Below are 16,760 nucleotides of genomic sequence, written 5' to 3' on the forward strand. Positions count from 1 at the left end.
TTTTTTTTTTTAAATCTGACTATACAGAGCAATGTTCCAGCCAGGTAGCATCCAAGCACACGACTGCTACAGGGACGCAGGTTCACAAGCCCTCCCACAAACCATCTGGCCAATAATCAGGGCCTTTGGCGGCTAAGGATAGAACGAAAAGCTTCTTTAAATCACCTTGAGATTTTATTGAACTCTAGGGGAGCGTAAGACACATGACAGCGACACCAGGATTGCACAAACAGAAATGCACAGAGCTACGAGACGTCTGCTTTCTGACCCCTGATGACAGGCTGGTTTGTGTATATACTACAAACATGTCATTTAAACAATGACGCACCAAACAGACAGACTGAAAATACACTTGCTGTCAAATTCACTCTGACACAACATATGATTTTAGCAAATGGCTGCAATATAACAAAGAGTGAAAAATTTAAGGGGGTCTGAATACTTTCCGTACCCACTGTATATTATATCTAACTTTATTTGCATACATGCACTAATTTAAAGTGAAATCTACTATGCAAATCTCAGCTGCTTGATCATTAATATCATGGCAAAATGAAAAATATATTAATGCAGAACTCTATATTAAGTTGGACATATAGTATATCCAACTTAACCTTTTGCATAGATACAGTACACTCATGAAAAATAATAATATACATTATTCAGCAAATCTCAGCTACTTGATTGTTTATATCTTTGCAAAATGTAATACCCAAAATGTAACCGCTCTAATCTGCTAAAAGTGACTATAAGGCATGAAGATATTAAGATACTACATTATCATCGTGACTTTGCATAAAGTCATAAATTACTTAAATTATGTTTTCATATTATAATATATATATATTTGGGGTGAAATATAGGCTAACTATGTCCCTATGTTCATGGCATTCTTTATGAAATTTACCCAGATATCTCATACATGTCAGGCTCTATAACTTGAATATCGCAATATAGCATTAGTATCTACAACATTATAAGACTTGAACTATTCATAGAAAAACTGAATTTTTCAGTAAAATATATATTCAGTAATATCTGCCTGGTGCTTTATTCATTTTGATTTATATGCTGTTTCTAAGGGCACCTTGAGATGAAAGTGAATGTGAATCGGGTCTATAGTGAAAGGCTGCTTATTCTCTCTGTATCCTGCAGTGCCATGCTGTAATCTTACAGTTCTTTTCAATTAAAATAAGTGAGTATTTCATGCATTTTTTGATTTGTAAACTGAGAAAATTGGTGTAGAAACTAATTTGACAAATAATTGTGATAACACTGACTGTTGCTCGCTCTAGTACTGCCAAAGCACAGGCTTACTGTAATCTCAGGAAAAGACAGCACATCCTCTGTACTTTTAACTGACCCACTATTAACCACTAGCTGAAGTAACATTATTACGGATGTTTGTAGGTTCTATGTTTAATTCCGATTCTTTTAAATGACACACCAAGCACAAACCTTATTTAATTAGAGCTAATTAATTACTAAACACCTCTGAGAGGTATACGCATATTTGACACTAATTATAAATCTCTAAAGACTGAATTAATTTTCCACAATTAGTAACTGAGAACTTGGCAGCCCATTGGGAGAAACCTGAAATACAACACTGTCAGATTACTGAGACTGAAGGAAGAGCATTTGAGACTCATGGGATATGTGTCAGAAGAGGGAGGAGACCAGGTCTAAAATACAAATATATATATATAATTGCATGATATACAGTCTAAGAAAAAGTCTGAATTGAGATAGAAAATCAGAATTGCTCGTAATTCTGAGAAAAAAAAGAATTGTGAGATATAAACTCAGAATTGACCCTTCTCAGGGAGTTTGATTGACAGGCGATCTGACCAATCATAACACAGAATCTGCCATTTTTGTCCGACAAACAAACCAGACAGGAGAGACGATTAACTTCGGTGAACTTGAACTTGAAAAATGGTGCAGTTGAGACTGCAGCTGATATTCATTTGTGTTTATTCTGTACTATAAATAGTAGTAAATATGAAGAGATGATTGGTCCATGTGCCTCTTGAACTGAGGCACTACAGTGATCTGTCATGACACATTAAAGAGCCACAAAACAGCATTTATTGTTTGAAAAAAAAAATTTATTTTCTAAATTTGAAAGCCGAGGTGAATTGAGATAGAAAATCAGAATTGCTCGTAATTCTGAGAAAAAAAAGAATTGTGAGATATAAACTCAGAATTGACCCTTCTCAGGGAGTTTGATTGACAGGCGATCTGACCAATCATAACACAGAATCTGCCATTTTTGTCCGACAAACAAACCAGACAGGAGAGACGATTAACTTCGGTGAACTTGAACTTGAAAAATGGTGCAGTTGAGACTGCAGCTGATATTCATCTGTGTTTATTCTGTACTATAAATAGTAGTAAATATGAAGAGATGATTGGTCCACGTGCCTCTTGAACTGAGGCACTACAGTGATCTGTCACGACACATTAAAGAGCCACAAAACCGCATTTATTGTTTGAAAAAAAAAAATTAATTACTAAATTTGAAAGCCGAGACTTTGTTTCATACCAAAAGTAACCTGCTCTTTCTTTTCTGTCGGTGCGTTGTCAGTTTCTGATCACTCTGCCATGTATTTTTTTACTGCGTGAGAACATGATGTGTGGAGTGAGAGCACCATGGCTTGTCGGGCGCAGCAACAGTAACTAAGGGGGGCAGGTCTTTGTGAAGGGTGAACTGCGATATTTACTCAAATTCTGAGAAAAAAGTCAGAACTGCGAGATATAAAGCTGCAATTCTAACAAAAAAAACTCAGAATTGTGAGATATAAACTCGCACTTCTAAGAAGAAAGTCTGAATTGTGAGGTTTCTGATCACTCTGCCATGTATTTTTTTACTGCGTGAGAACATGATGTGTGGAGTGAGAGCACCATGGCTTGTCGGGCGCAGCAACAGTAACTAAGGGGGGCAGGTCTTTGTGAAGGGTGAACTGCGATATTTACTCAAATTCTGAGAAAAAAGTCAGAACTGCAAGATATAAAGCTGCAATTCTAACAAAAAAAAACTCAGAATTGTGAGATATAAACTCGCACTTCTAAGAAGAAAGTCTGAATTGTGAGATAAAAATAAAATAAAATAAATAATTGCGACTTTATCCCATGCAGAAACAAGCTTCCATTATTCAGCATCATTTGAAAAATAATGGTAACACTTTACAATAAGGTTCATTAGTTAACTACTTTAGTTAACATGAGCTAAGCATGAACAATACTTCTACAGTATTGATCTTAGTTAATGTTAAGTTCAACATTTACTAATACATCATTAAAATCAAAAGTTGTATTTGTGAACATTAGTTAATGCATTGTGAACTAACATGAACAAACAATGAATAACTGTATTTTCATTAACTAACATTAACAAACACTGTAACAAATGCATTGATCATTGTTAGTTCATGTTATTTAATACATTAACTAATGCTAACAAATGACACCTTATTGTAAAGTGTTACCGAAATAATAATAATAATAATAAGCAAATAACTTAAAAACAGTGTTAAATGATTTCCATAATGCTAATGACAGGCCTACTAACCAAGATCATTAGCTAACGCTTACTTAACAGCACTCATGTTAGTCAGAGCTGCTAGATATTAGTCACTTTTGAACAGAAAAAAACCCAAGTCTGTCTTTCAAGTGAGGCGTGAAAAGTCTGAAATGGGAATTGTAAAAATGACTACATTAATAAGAAACACTTTAAAATGCTAGAGGCAAAGACAGTTACACTCACAGGATTTGTAACCACTAAGTTTGACATTCAAAGCAATTCAGTTCATCTGCCAGTACTCAACATCATTGTAGAAAGCAATAACTATTTCATAAAGAAAATAGCTGCACTGACAGCTCGAACACAAATAGATACTTCAGTCTGTAATCTATATTCAAATTCTCCAATTTTAGCTTAGATCTCTTACATCACCAATGCATAGACAGCATATTCCACTAAAAACCATCTTGATGCTCTGTCCTAATTCCACACACCGGCTTACCCTGCAGGCCCAGATTCATCCTCCTCGGCTGCCAAATCCTCCAACACCAAACTTGGTCAATACTTCTGAAGTAATCCAGTTAGAGAATCCACCAGGTTTTCCTACAATAAGCGGCGCTCCGGCTCATGCAGGTGAGGACGAAGCATGCACAGCGTTTGCAATCATGGCGTTCTCTCCTGCGAGGATTGTCACTTTCCACCCACGACGATGAGTCACGGACATGCCACAGCTGCATATTGTCTATCCACAATCATTCATTCCATTAGGCTAATTATCACAGGCAGACCTTCATCCAGAGAGGAGGAGGAGGAGAAGTGGGACTCCTCTGAAAGAGGATTATACTGTGTGGCCATCTGTGCCAGAATGAATTAACTCTTAGATCTCCAAAAACAACCTGTTGTTCATACTTTAGGCATAAAAAACTCAAACAGAAAACTATTGGCCAGCTCTGACCAAGAAAAAGTTCCACTGCATATGTTGACTACGTTATGTTTGTTATGTTATGTAATATTATGAAGCCAGATCTAATATTATCGTCAAAAAAATTACTATGGGGGCAAATATAGCATGCAATTCTTCATGTCACAATAAAATCAAATACTGTTCTTAACGTAATATCAAACCATATTAAAATTAATGATAATAATAATAATAATTATGCATTATTAAGATTATATATACTAAAATATTCACACATTAATATAATATTGTTGGAAATGTATCTTATTATTTTTTATTATTATTATTGTTCATTTACATTTTAGAGAGACACTCTAATACTTCATTTATATATAGAGAATTAAATATTAAGAATTAAATCTTAATATTAAGAACAATGATATCCTTAAATATGCAATTTTAAGGTATAACATTCATAGTGTGTGTGTGTATATAACATTTTGCAATTTTAGGGTATAACATTAATAATACACACACATATACATATATATATATATACACAATGGCAATGATAATGATTTAATTAATTATATAATAGGATATTAACATTAATATCATAATATTGTTATGACTTGAACACATTTTTTGCAGTTTTATGAAAGCATACATTATCAAATTAATATTAATATCACAATATTGTTATGAATAAGGTTTACACCAGATATAAGCTCATGCATGCGTGTAAAACAGATCATAAACCATACATTAGAAACACGGTGTGCAGTTTAAAGTCCTCTGGCTTTCCGTGGCAACAAACACAGCAGCAGCAGTGAGTCTCATGATGGCCTCCACACACACACACACACACACACACACACACACACACATTACAGGAGATTTCGAGGATGAAGGTAAACCTGCAGCGCTTTAACTCTGATTTCATTACATTCTCACACAAATAAACACGAATGCTTCACATGAACAGCGCGAGACATACAGTGAATGGATGGCTCTTACCTGCACGCACTTGTTGACAGAAGCGTAAACGCGCGACGCATCCACAGTCACGATACAGTAGATCCATCATCATCATCATCAGCTGAGAAAGGCCGTTTGCGCGCATTAACACACGGCGCCTGTCTCAAAGCTCATATGATACGTGCTGTTTCAGAGGGATGAAGCTGTCGAGCGTCTGTTATGACTGGACGGAGTTTGGTGGTGATGATAAACGCCAGTATTTCCATCGAGAGTTTGTGTGTGAGAGTGTGATGCTCGCAGTGGCGCGAGGACTGTCGTGGTCGGCAGTGGCACAGGTGGCGAACATCACCAAAGACCTGCTGCCGAAACTCAAAGGTGGGTCATCATTACTCACTGTCGCTATTTTGTTTCTGATTACCGCCAAATACTTAATTATCACGTGATCACATGGAAGCCCAGAAGTAAGGTGACCTGGGCCCGTATTCACAAAACATTTTATCCTTAACTATGCACACAGTGATTGGCTGATAGCCTCTGTCAGAGATTTATTCATAGAAATATTGCAGAGCGCAATATTATGTTGCCATATTCAAATAAAGGTTTTAAAATAAAAATGTTAATTGCCACATTCAAATAAAGATTTTAAAATGCAGGCTGAGTGTCACTAATTAAACAAGTAGGCATTGCCAGCCTCTTATAAGTATGCTTCTCGTAAACAATTAGTCAATATGCATTAGGGCTGCCCTTGACTAAAGATTTTTCTGGTCGACTAGTAGTTGTTCATTTTAAGCATTAGTCGACTATTAGTCGCACTTTTATTTATAAACCATATAAATCACAATAATGAGCCTTTAATTGTCTACATAGCCTAATAAGCACTCAAGCGCACGCAAAAAAGGCTTGCCATAGCGCACCGGCAAATATAATAGTTATGAATGTGTTAGGGAAAAACCGCAAGTACACTGCATTAACGTTTTAATAATTTATTGTTACACTAGTGCGTTCTTTTTTCTGTTTAAGAGATTAAGTCGGCGACACTGACTGGTCATCTCCGCAGTATGCGCCTGTATGCATGTTTCATACGGATTACATAATCTGAGAATATCTGTTTTCTATTTTAATTTTTTTCATTTAAAACTTTCACTCTCTATAGATATATTTTTCATGTCTGTAATAAGGCAAGCATACACAGAGTTTCGAAGTGACGCGCTCAAGTTCACAGAGTCCGAGACGGCAGAAAGCACATCCTGTTTGCTTTCATTATTTTACTAAAGCGCAACGTTTCGTTGTTATTCTGAGTGCACACGAATAAACGTAGACTCTTTACAGATACAAAAGATGCATTACTCTTATCTGTATGACAAAAAATGACGAAGTATTTTAAGAGCACATGATCGCAGCAGCGCCTCCATCTGTCATGCAGTAGCCCAAGCGGATCTTCTTTTTGTCTCATATTCTCTACTGTAGGTGGTTGAAGAATTGCTGTGCAGGTTTCTACAATCGCAGGGAGAAATTATAATGGAGTCTGTGATGACAGAAGTCCATCTCACAGAGGATCTGTTGAGCCAGAAGTCTCAACTAGTACAAAGACACCTTACAAATCAACCGGTTTTACCTGGAAAGAGCTGTGTGGCAACTCCCACAAAATCAAAGAAGAAGAGAATTTTAAATACAGTTCTATAAAATGTCTATTTTGAGATATTCATGAAAATTAAAGCTTGATACCAGCTTTATGTATATGTATGTGCTGTGTGTAGAGGCCACATCTATACTAGAGCTAATACGGTTTTCTACAAAACCAGTTGACTCATATTAACCAAATGGAGTAATACATTTCGGAGATTCACACTCGCATCCAAACAAATTCCTAAAAATGTGGCCACAGAAAACCAGCTGCTCTGCTTTTATTGACTGCATTTCATTAAGCATATGAACATTTTGGCAGTGATGCTTCACTACTTTTAAAATTGTTTATGTGCAATTTCTTCAGGCCACAATCAAACCAAGCTTGTTTTATACAACTTAAAGGGACAGTTCGTCCCTTTCAGTCGACAGTTCTGAATTTCAAAACTGTATGACTTTCTTTCTTCTGTGAAACACAAAAGATTATGTATTTTCCTCAATAGAATTTACGTTACATTTCTTCTACACACACAAAATCTCATATACACTACTATTCAAAAGAGTCTATAAGAGTTTAATGTTTCTGAAAGAAGTCTCTTCTGCTCACCAAGGCTGCATTTATTTGATCAGAGATAAAGTAAAATGATGAAATGTTATTACGATGTAAAATAACTGTTTTCTATTGTAATAGTTTTTAAAATGTAATGTATTACTGTGATGCAAAGCTGAATTTTCAGCATAAAAAAAAACCCATTGTGCTGCTTTATATTTTTGTGGACACCTTAATACATTTTTTTTCAGTTTTTTTTTTAAGAATAGAAAGTTCAATGGAAAAGCATTTATTTGAAACAAATCTTTTGTAACACTACAAATGTCTTAACTGTTACTTCTGATCAATTTAAAGCATCTTTGCTGAATAAAACTATTAATTTCTTTCAAAAATAAACAAATCTTTCTGACCCCAAACTTTTGAAAGGTAGTGGAAATTATTCTAGCAGATTAAATAAAAAGAAAAATATAGTTCAGAAAATTCCCTGATAAAAACACAAGCAGATTATTTCACACTGCTTGCTATGGAACAAAGATTCCAGAAAACAAATTTAAGATTAAATAATATATATAATCAGGAAGACTATTACATTTTTAAGATGATTGAGGAGAATAAGGATATAATTGAACCCTGTAAATCTTTGGTTTACTTTACCAGGAAGAAGTGTGCAAATACGTGCTACAGAAAGTTGACCTTCATTAATCTCAGTACGCTACACAGTATACTGCAGAGCCCAATTACCATCCATTCCATTAGGTCCCAAACAATTCGGCTAAACTCAAACACATGATGGCAGATGGTGTTTAGTTGGCTCGAGCCTTTCTGGAGTCTGAGCCAGTGAGGTTGAGCATTGTCTGAACCAGCTCTGGCAAACCATAGTTGTGTTTCCAGCCCCAGTCACTACGGGCACTGCTGTCATCCAAGACCATTGGCCAGCTGTCAGCTAGAAGAAATAACACAAACTATTTGAAAGTGATAAAGAAAATGGGTTAAAATTACATAATCTGCTAACTGTTTTTTTTTTTTTGCATTGCATTGCATGTCCACCAAAGATCATGCAGTGGATGATCAGAATACATTGCAATGCAATGCAATGCAATGCATCACTTGCTCACCAATGGATCCTCTGCAGTGAATGGGTGCCATCAGAATGAGAGTCCAAACAGCTGATAAAAACATCACAATAATCCACAAGTAATCCACACCACTCCAATCCATCAGTTAACTATTAATGAAGTGGAAAGCTGCATGTTTGCATAAAATCAATAATTTAAACCGTTGTTTCTGGCTAAAATATGACTCCATAATAACGCTTCTACCAGTGAAAAAGTCCATCCCCTGTTGTCCCCTCATCAAAATCCACTGATATATTTGTTTAGTCACTGAAGAAAGCAATATTATGGTTTACAGGCTTTTAGCCGGAAACAACTGTTTAATGTTAAAAATGCCTTGATGTTTCTTATAAACACACAGCTTTTCACTTCACAAGACATTAACTGATGGACTGGAGTGGTGTGGATTATTGTGATGTTTTTATCAGCTGTTTGGACTCTCATTCTGACGGCACCCATTCACTGCAGAGGATCCACTGTTGAGCAAGTGATGCAATGCTACATTTCACCAAATCTGATGAAGAAACAAACTCCTCTACATCTCTGATGGCCTGAGGGTGAGTACATTTTCTGCCAATTTTCATTTTTGGGTGAACTATTCCTTTAAGAGCTATGGTGGATGTTGAATTGAGTTTGGATTATTTGTAGAAGATTTTCATTGAATAACAGACTCTCACCAATGGCCTGTCGAACTGGGTCAATCTCATAGGTGACCTGCAGGTCTGGCAGGTGCCTCCTGATTTCTTGTACCAGCTCCTCTGGAGTGAAGCTCATGGCGCTGATGTTGTACGTTCGCATGCCGAGTGTCTCAGGAGGAGCTTCCAGAACCTCCAGTGTGGCTCTCAGACAATCATCAATGAACATCATGGGGAGTCTCGTGTCAGGCCTCAGATTGCACACAAATCTACCCGCTTTCACAGCATCGTGGAAGATCTGAACAGCATAGTCTGATAGAAGAGACAGAAAAAATGGAAGCAAAAGGTTTACACATATGCATTAGCACAGATATTTTAGTATTATAGTATTTATTAATATTTTGAATTAACTTTTATTTTTCATTTTAGTTAAAGTGTTAGTCATTTTGTTATGTGCTTCATTTTCATTTTCAATTTCTATTTTTATTTCAGTTAGTTGTCAAGGCAACACTTTCTTTTAAGTTTTTTAAGTTTAGGTTTTTCATCTAATATTTGCTCATTTATTTCAGCTTTATTTACATTTTTGATATTTTTTTGTCTACAATTAAAACACAGCAACATTTCTAATTTTCCTTTAAGTATTTTAAGTTTTTCATCTAATATTTCTGTTTTGTTTCAGCTTTATTTTTGAATAGTTTTAGTTTACAATAACAACACATGGCTACATTTCTGTTTTCTTTCAAGTTGTTTACATTTTTCATCTAATATTTCTATTTTATTTCAGCTTTATTTAAATCTTTAATAGCTTTGGCAACATTTGTACCCTTTTTTCAATTTTATTTAAGCATAAATAAGTTTAAGTGTTTAATATTTTAATCTAATATGTTCAGCTTTATTTTTAATTTTAATAGCTTTAGTTTCTAACAACACAAGGCAAAAAAAAATATTTTCTAATATTTCTATTTTATTTCAGCTTTATTTACATTTATAATAATTCTAGTTTATAGTAAGAACACGTCAACATTCTCTAATTTAAGTTGTACTTGGATTTTTTTTTAAGTTTTCATGTAATATTTCTAAAATTTTATTTCAGCTTACCTGTAGTTCCTCCACCGGGTTTAGAGTCTGCAGAAATGATTCCTGGGTATCTGAGACAGCGGAAGTCAAGACCATACCTGTGATGGTAATACTGTAATACAAAATAAAGAAAAGCAAAGCTACAAACCTCATGAAACAGTTTTATGTATTTCCTGTACTCTCATTTCTTTTCATTATTAATATAATGCTAATACTAAAATCTCAACAAAGGTTCAGGATTTGCAGGTGTTCTCTCAAAAGCGTGCTGACCTCTCCCATTAGCTCAGCATGAACCTTGGATACTCCGTAAATGGTTCGCGGCCGTTGGATGCACAGATCGGGGGTGGGGTCACGAGGGGACGTGGGGCCAAATGCTCCAATAGTGCTGGGGATGAAGAGACGGAGCCCATGTTCTGCGGTGATGTCAAGAATGTTGTGCAACCCTATGAAGAAAAGAAACATCAGTGTACCTTCCCACTGAAAAGTGAACGAAAATGACTGACCTCGGTGACTAACCAGTGATGTTGACGTCACGAGCGAGGGACACATTGGCCTCTCCGACTGCACTCAGTAGGACGCTGTAGTGAATCAACCAGGAGATGCGGTTGTTTACAACAATCTCACGCAAGTTCTTGTAGTCCAAAATGTCAGAATATATAAAGGGCCCTAAGGTGAAAACGTAACAGTCCAAAATCAATATAAATAAATACAATTAAAAATAAATAATATGCATACAAATTATTAACATTAACATTTGTATTGTGTGTGTGTATATTTGCATATATTAGTATAAAAATATTCTAAAGTAAAATACATTCAAATTTTAAATATAGATCAATATATTCTATAACTATAATATTAAACTCACGTACATAGTTTCATATACATGTAGCCTACTTACAAAATTTTGGGAGAATTGCGAATAAAATTTCACACCACAAGTGAATAGGATAAGTAAACATTACAAAAATTAATATAAATAATAAAAAATGTCAAATAATACTATTTGTATATATTTTAAGCATTTTTATTAATTTTTGTAATTTTTGTATTATATATTTTAAATATTAATTAACATATACATACATTAATATGTATTCTAAAAATACAATATATTTAAATTCAAAATATAGATCAGTATAAATGTATAAACTCATATTTGTGCATACATCGCTTTTGGAGAAGAGTTGACTAAAATGTCCCAAATGTGAATATATTGACACTTATGTTTTCAATAAATAAAGGTACATGAAGTCAGCATTTACAATTAAGAGCCAAAAATCGATATAAATAATCAAACATAAAAAATATATATATATATATAAATCACTAAATTAAAAATACTGAAAGAGGAATATCAATGTTTATATATTATAAACATTGTTATTTATTTTTGTAATTAATTTTATTATATATTTTATTTCAATATTCACATTTACAGGTACCTATAATATAAAATTTTCTAAAAACAAAATGTATTTAAATTCAAAATATAGATCAATCTATATTATTAATAAACTCTTTGAAACTGAAAATTTTAATCATATTTCTTCTCATGTAAACTCTACATGTCTACATGAGAAGAAATATGACTAAAATGTTTCAGTTTCAATGATACTGCCCACCATAGTGAATATATTAACACTCACCGCTTTGGTAAACATGAGCTGGAGGCTTCCTGATATCAGACAGAATTACATTATATTTTCCAAACTGCTTCCTGTATGAAAAGGGAAATAAGCGAGATATTTTTTAGAATGCTGTGCATAAAATATCCTTACAACCTGACAGATATTACTGCGACAACCCTAGATTCTGTTTAGATTCACTTTTTTAGCCAATCAGAAACAGCCCCTGCCTGTCTGCCTTTCACATGGTGACATCTGGTTGGCTAAAATGTCACAGGGGGCGGGGTCTTCGGTGTGAAAGCTTTAAAAGCATCTGAAAGCGTTTTAGTCTCACCTGAGCAGTTTGGCGAGCCCCACTCCCAGCTGACCCAGACCTCCTGAAATAAAAAACAGACAGAAAATATGATTAAATCTCATCATCAGTGATGTGTTGCCATGGAGACTACATTTCATGCTTCAGGTAACCAGGGAAACATGGCATCTAAAGGTTTATATAACATCCATTTAGGCCTCAAAGCTTAATCCAAAAGGCAATCTTTAAAAATAGGATTACACAATATACGGTGCATCACAAAAACAATCACTTGTCTCCTGCTCTCATACCGGTAATGAGAACTCTGGGATGATCAGATTCAGAGAAGGACACCGAGTGAAAACTGGCATCGGATGCGACCTGGTGCGGAGAGAAACTGACACCGCGAGATAAAACAGCGAGAGGCTGAAAGCCACAGACGGGTGCCAGACCTCTCACAGCTCTCACACAGGACATCTTCTACAACTGCCAACATAAAGAGATGAATAAAGAACATCAATATACACCTTCATTTTAAAATTAGAGCAGTGCTGCCATAAGTTTGAATGTGTGCGGCTTACGGTTTCATTCACGTCCAGTTATTTTACCTGTACAATAACAGTCAGCAAGCTCCGTAAAGCTGCTTGATATTGCAAACTGGTTTGTGTTATAATGTTAATGTAATTCATTTTAATAATCATAAACACACTGGTTGGTATCGCAGATAGTTTTGTCGTTTGCTGCACTTATTCCTCTAGTAATTAGTGGTTAATGACTCTAATGAGTAGCCTACACTGTAAAAAAAAAATCCGTAAAATTTACGGTAAATAAACAGCAGCTGTGGTTGCCGGAAAATTACCGTAAAAAATACGATAGCAACGTTTTAGGTTTTACGGTTTTAACTGAAATTTACAGATACCGTAATTTCATTAACTGATATAATGTTAATATACCAACCTACTGAAGTACTGAAATCTGTTTTGTAGCTTTTGTAATACTGATAACAACCAAATGCAGGTGGTGATGAGAAAGTCACGATGAACCAAAGCCCATCACAAGCAGCTTTTAAATAATAACATATATGCACAGTGTCATTCACACAAACACTAAACACCATCATGGTAGGGCTGGACAATAATTCAATATCAATATGTATCGCGATATACAGGCTTGGTGAGCAGAAGAGAATTCTTTAAAAAACATTAAAAATCTTACTGTTCAAAAACTTTTGACTGGTATGTTAGCCTATAGTTTGAAGTAAAAAATATTAATATTAATCAGTAGAGTCTGAGATTTATTTAACAGTGATTTCACATTTCTTGTTTGTATGAAGGCTAAATACCAATAAAAGGTGAACATTTATTTATTTGCGCCATTTTTTTCCCTAAAATATTATATAGTTTTATAGGAGTAGGTTTCATAGAGTTGGCAAATTAATTTTTCATAAGTTTGTAGGTACAGACATCTGTTGTGGCCGTTTTTGAGACTTTTTTAATAGTGTTCATATCGATATCGGAATTATATCGTATCGACCGAAATTAAGAAATATATCGTGATATCAATTTTGGCCATATCATCCAGCCCTACATCACGGTAACACACATGAAACTGAAATAATGCAATAAACATTCATTTAACAACATTAGGTGTAACACACAACCCTAATATACAAAACTGATAAGAAAAAACTAAGAAGAAACATAGTTATTTCAACAAAAAAACATCAAATTTGAAATGTAACGCAGGGAATTCTGGGAATGTCAATTTACGGTTATTCACTGTAAATTATACAGTCTTTTTCACTTCCAAAAACGGTATGCTACCGTAAAATTAATGTCCAATACATGTAATGTTACTGTAGCATTTTAACAGTCTTTTACCGTTAAATTCATGGTCATTTTTTACAGTGTAGCTACATTGCTAATAATGTGGATACATATAAATGCACATCCAAAAAGTCTGTCTTACTCAATTACATATTTGATTTGAAATATCACAATCTGAAATATTTCTTCTTTAACATTATTCATGAATTTTTCAGTCTTGCTAATTTCACAGCTGCATTACAGACAGCCTAAATAGCCTATAATACAGAGGAACACACACACACACAATATATATATATATATATAATATATATATATATTTCTAATTTTGTAATTTCATCTGAATATCAACATTTGTAAGAGAGAGATTTAGTCAGTCAAAACAGTTAATTGATCTAATTTTATGTTTCTGGCTAATGATCTATGACAATGCGTTATGCTTTTGTGTCTATGATGAGGGATTTGTGGACACATTAACATGTTTTGATTTATGGAGTAAAAATTATAGTTTTTATTTTGAAGTGAAAATATTAAATTAGACTCGGGTAAGATGTGGGCCAGAATTGACACAGAAGGCCATGTTAATATTTTTTAAATATTTAAACTACTTATTACAGTTAATGGAGCTATTATTCAATATTTTAATGAAATAGATGTACGTCTCAGACATCTTCACTTTTCATTAAATCCTATAGGACAAGTGAGTAAAATCAATCCGTTTCAATTCATAGTGTTGCTATATACTGACACATCTTAAATTAAAATATGAGCAATTAGGTAAGTCATAGAATAAATCCACCTTTCAGATGAATCTCTTTTACTGGGATTGTGCTTTGTCTGTAATCAGTTATCCAATTATTCAACTAAATTGTCAAAATGCAATTTAAATAGAAGAGTTGATTTAGTATTTTGCAATAATGAAACTTTAATATTTATACATATGAATTAAATTAAAAGTTATTTATACATTCTGTAAAAGTTGGAGTAATGGGGTAAGATGGCCTCTTTTAATAATTTTACATTTTGTGCAATGACAACTAAATGAATATATATTTCTGTTTATTTCTCCTGGTAACAAACACATTGGCTGATGCATCATCATCTCGCACGTGCTAAACGTATATCTTATTTCTAAAACAAGTTTTCATGTAGCCTCCATATAAGACAAAAAGCTCAAATCTGTTAGTTTGAACAAAAATCAACCCCTGGGGCATCAAAGTGCCTGTCGCTGAAGAAAGACCCCGCTGCTGCCACCTTCTGGTCGTGGCTATAACAGTTTATTAAAAACCCAAAGACCAATGTCTAAACTCCTTTCGGTTTATTATTACTATACCACACATAGTTTAAAATTAACTGCTCACCACTTCTAAAGTCACATGACTTACTTTCCGAGTCTAATCTGATTCTGAAATAACTTAAAATAATTTAAAAAAATTAATAATAAAAAAAAAAGTTGAAAAGAATCATTCAACTGAATTGAGTTGCATGAAGGTCACCAGTGACTCTTGGTCACAGCAGCGTGATTGTTAGTGGCTGTCAAGCAAGATCCTCACCTTGGAAATTATTTAAATCCCCGGACAGATTCTTCTTCTTTTCTTCACTTTCCGATTATATTAATTAAATCAAGTGTAGTGTTCCTCCTTACACGACTATACTAACAGCGCAGTGCATTTATTTAGCCATCAACACCAGTACCTGCAAATAGCCTTTGTTGTAACAACACGCTGCCAGTGATGATTTCACTTTTGGTTGCTATCAGGGGCGGATTTAGTGATTTGGGGGCCCCAGTCAAAATACAGGAATGGGGCCCTATACGATTTCACACATTTACAACCTTGAGGTTCCTTTCACTGTTGCTCGCTGCTGCACGACCGTGTCCCATAGTTGTGTCTAATCTTTTAGATTTTTCATGTACATGTTATAAATGAATGATTTCTTTAATGTTGTAAATCCCTTGTTCATATTTAAACAGGTTAAAATAGTATTAGATAACTTTTGTCTACACAACGCAAGGCTGTCTAATTCTAAACTTTAAAATATACATTTTTTATTTATTTTAATTGCACATTTAAATTAAACTGAAGGAAATTATAAATGTACATGCTTAAGGATTATTTCAACCAAACATGAAGTGTGCCTGTGTGGAAAGGGACTGTGGATGGTCTTTCTTGGGTCTTTCACAAAAACGAGTGAGCGCCATTTAAAAAAATTAAAATAGGCCCTATATAATATGCACTGTTGCTTAGTATTAAAATTATAGATTCAGATGCATGATATTTGTAGGGCCCTGTTTTCAGTTTTAATTTTTCTGGATTCAGTTTTTTTATTTTAATTTTTTCGTTTAAATTTTTCTGGATGATTATATTACATTTGAACAAAAAAAAAACATGTCTAATTAATTAAAATCATGAAACTTGTTTAATTTAACAGCAATTTAGGCCTATTAAAAGTTTAACAAAAATTACATGCTTAGAGCCCAAATTCTGTGCTTTCCATTTAAATTTTTTTGTATTCCATTTTAATGGTTTAATCAAAAACATATCTAATTAATTGAATTCATAAAAACAACTTAATTTATTAATTTGTATACAATAATAGGGCCCTATGAAATT

The 16,760-nt window shown here is 34.0% G+C and overlaps 1 protein-coding gene across 1 annotated transcript in view; it reads right to left on the reverse strand.

Annotated features, from left to right (window-relative positions):
- Positions 1–8,201: 8,201 nt before the first annotated feature.
- LOC107594144 (L-threonine 3-dehydrogenase, mitochondrial-like) overlaps positions 8,202–16,760 on the reverse strand; it is a 10,718-nt gene continuing 2,159 nt past the window's right edge. Inside the window, exons 2-9 of the mRNA XM_016284089.1 lie at positions 12,634–12,808; positions 12,365–12,407; positions 12,052–12,122; positions 10,919–11,068; positions 10,673–10,845; positions 10,424–10,514; positions 9,368–9,637; positions 8,202–8,521 (exon numbers count right to left, since the gene is read on the reverse strand). Of these exons, the coding sequence (XP_016139575.1) occupies positions 8,382–8,521; positions 9,368–9,637; positions 10,424–10,514; positions 10,673–10,845; positions 10,919–11,068; positions 12,052–12,122; positions 12,365–12,407; positions 12,634–12,799 (1,104 nt within the window). The 5' untranslated portion in view covers positions 12,800–12,808 and the 3' untranslated portion in view covers positions 8,202–8,381. The remainder of the gene's footprint in view (positions 8,522–9,367; positions 9,638–10,423; positions 10,515–10,672; positions 10,846–10,918; positions 11,069–12,051; positions 12,123–12,364; positions 12,408–12,633; positions 12,809–16,760) is intronic.

This window comes from Sinocyclocheilus grahami, unplaced genomic scaffold (genome assembly GCF_001515645.1).
Source record: "Sinocyclocheilus grahami isolate Dianchi unplaced genomic scaffold, SAMN03320097.WGS_v1.1 scaffold179.1, whole genome shotgun sequence".
In the NCBI taxonomy this organism is placed as follows: domain Eukaryota; kingdom Metazoa; phylum Chordata; class Actinopteri; order Cypriniformes; family Cyprinidae; genus Sinocyclocheilus; species Sinocyclocheilus grahami.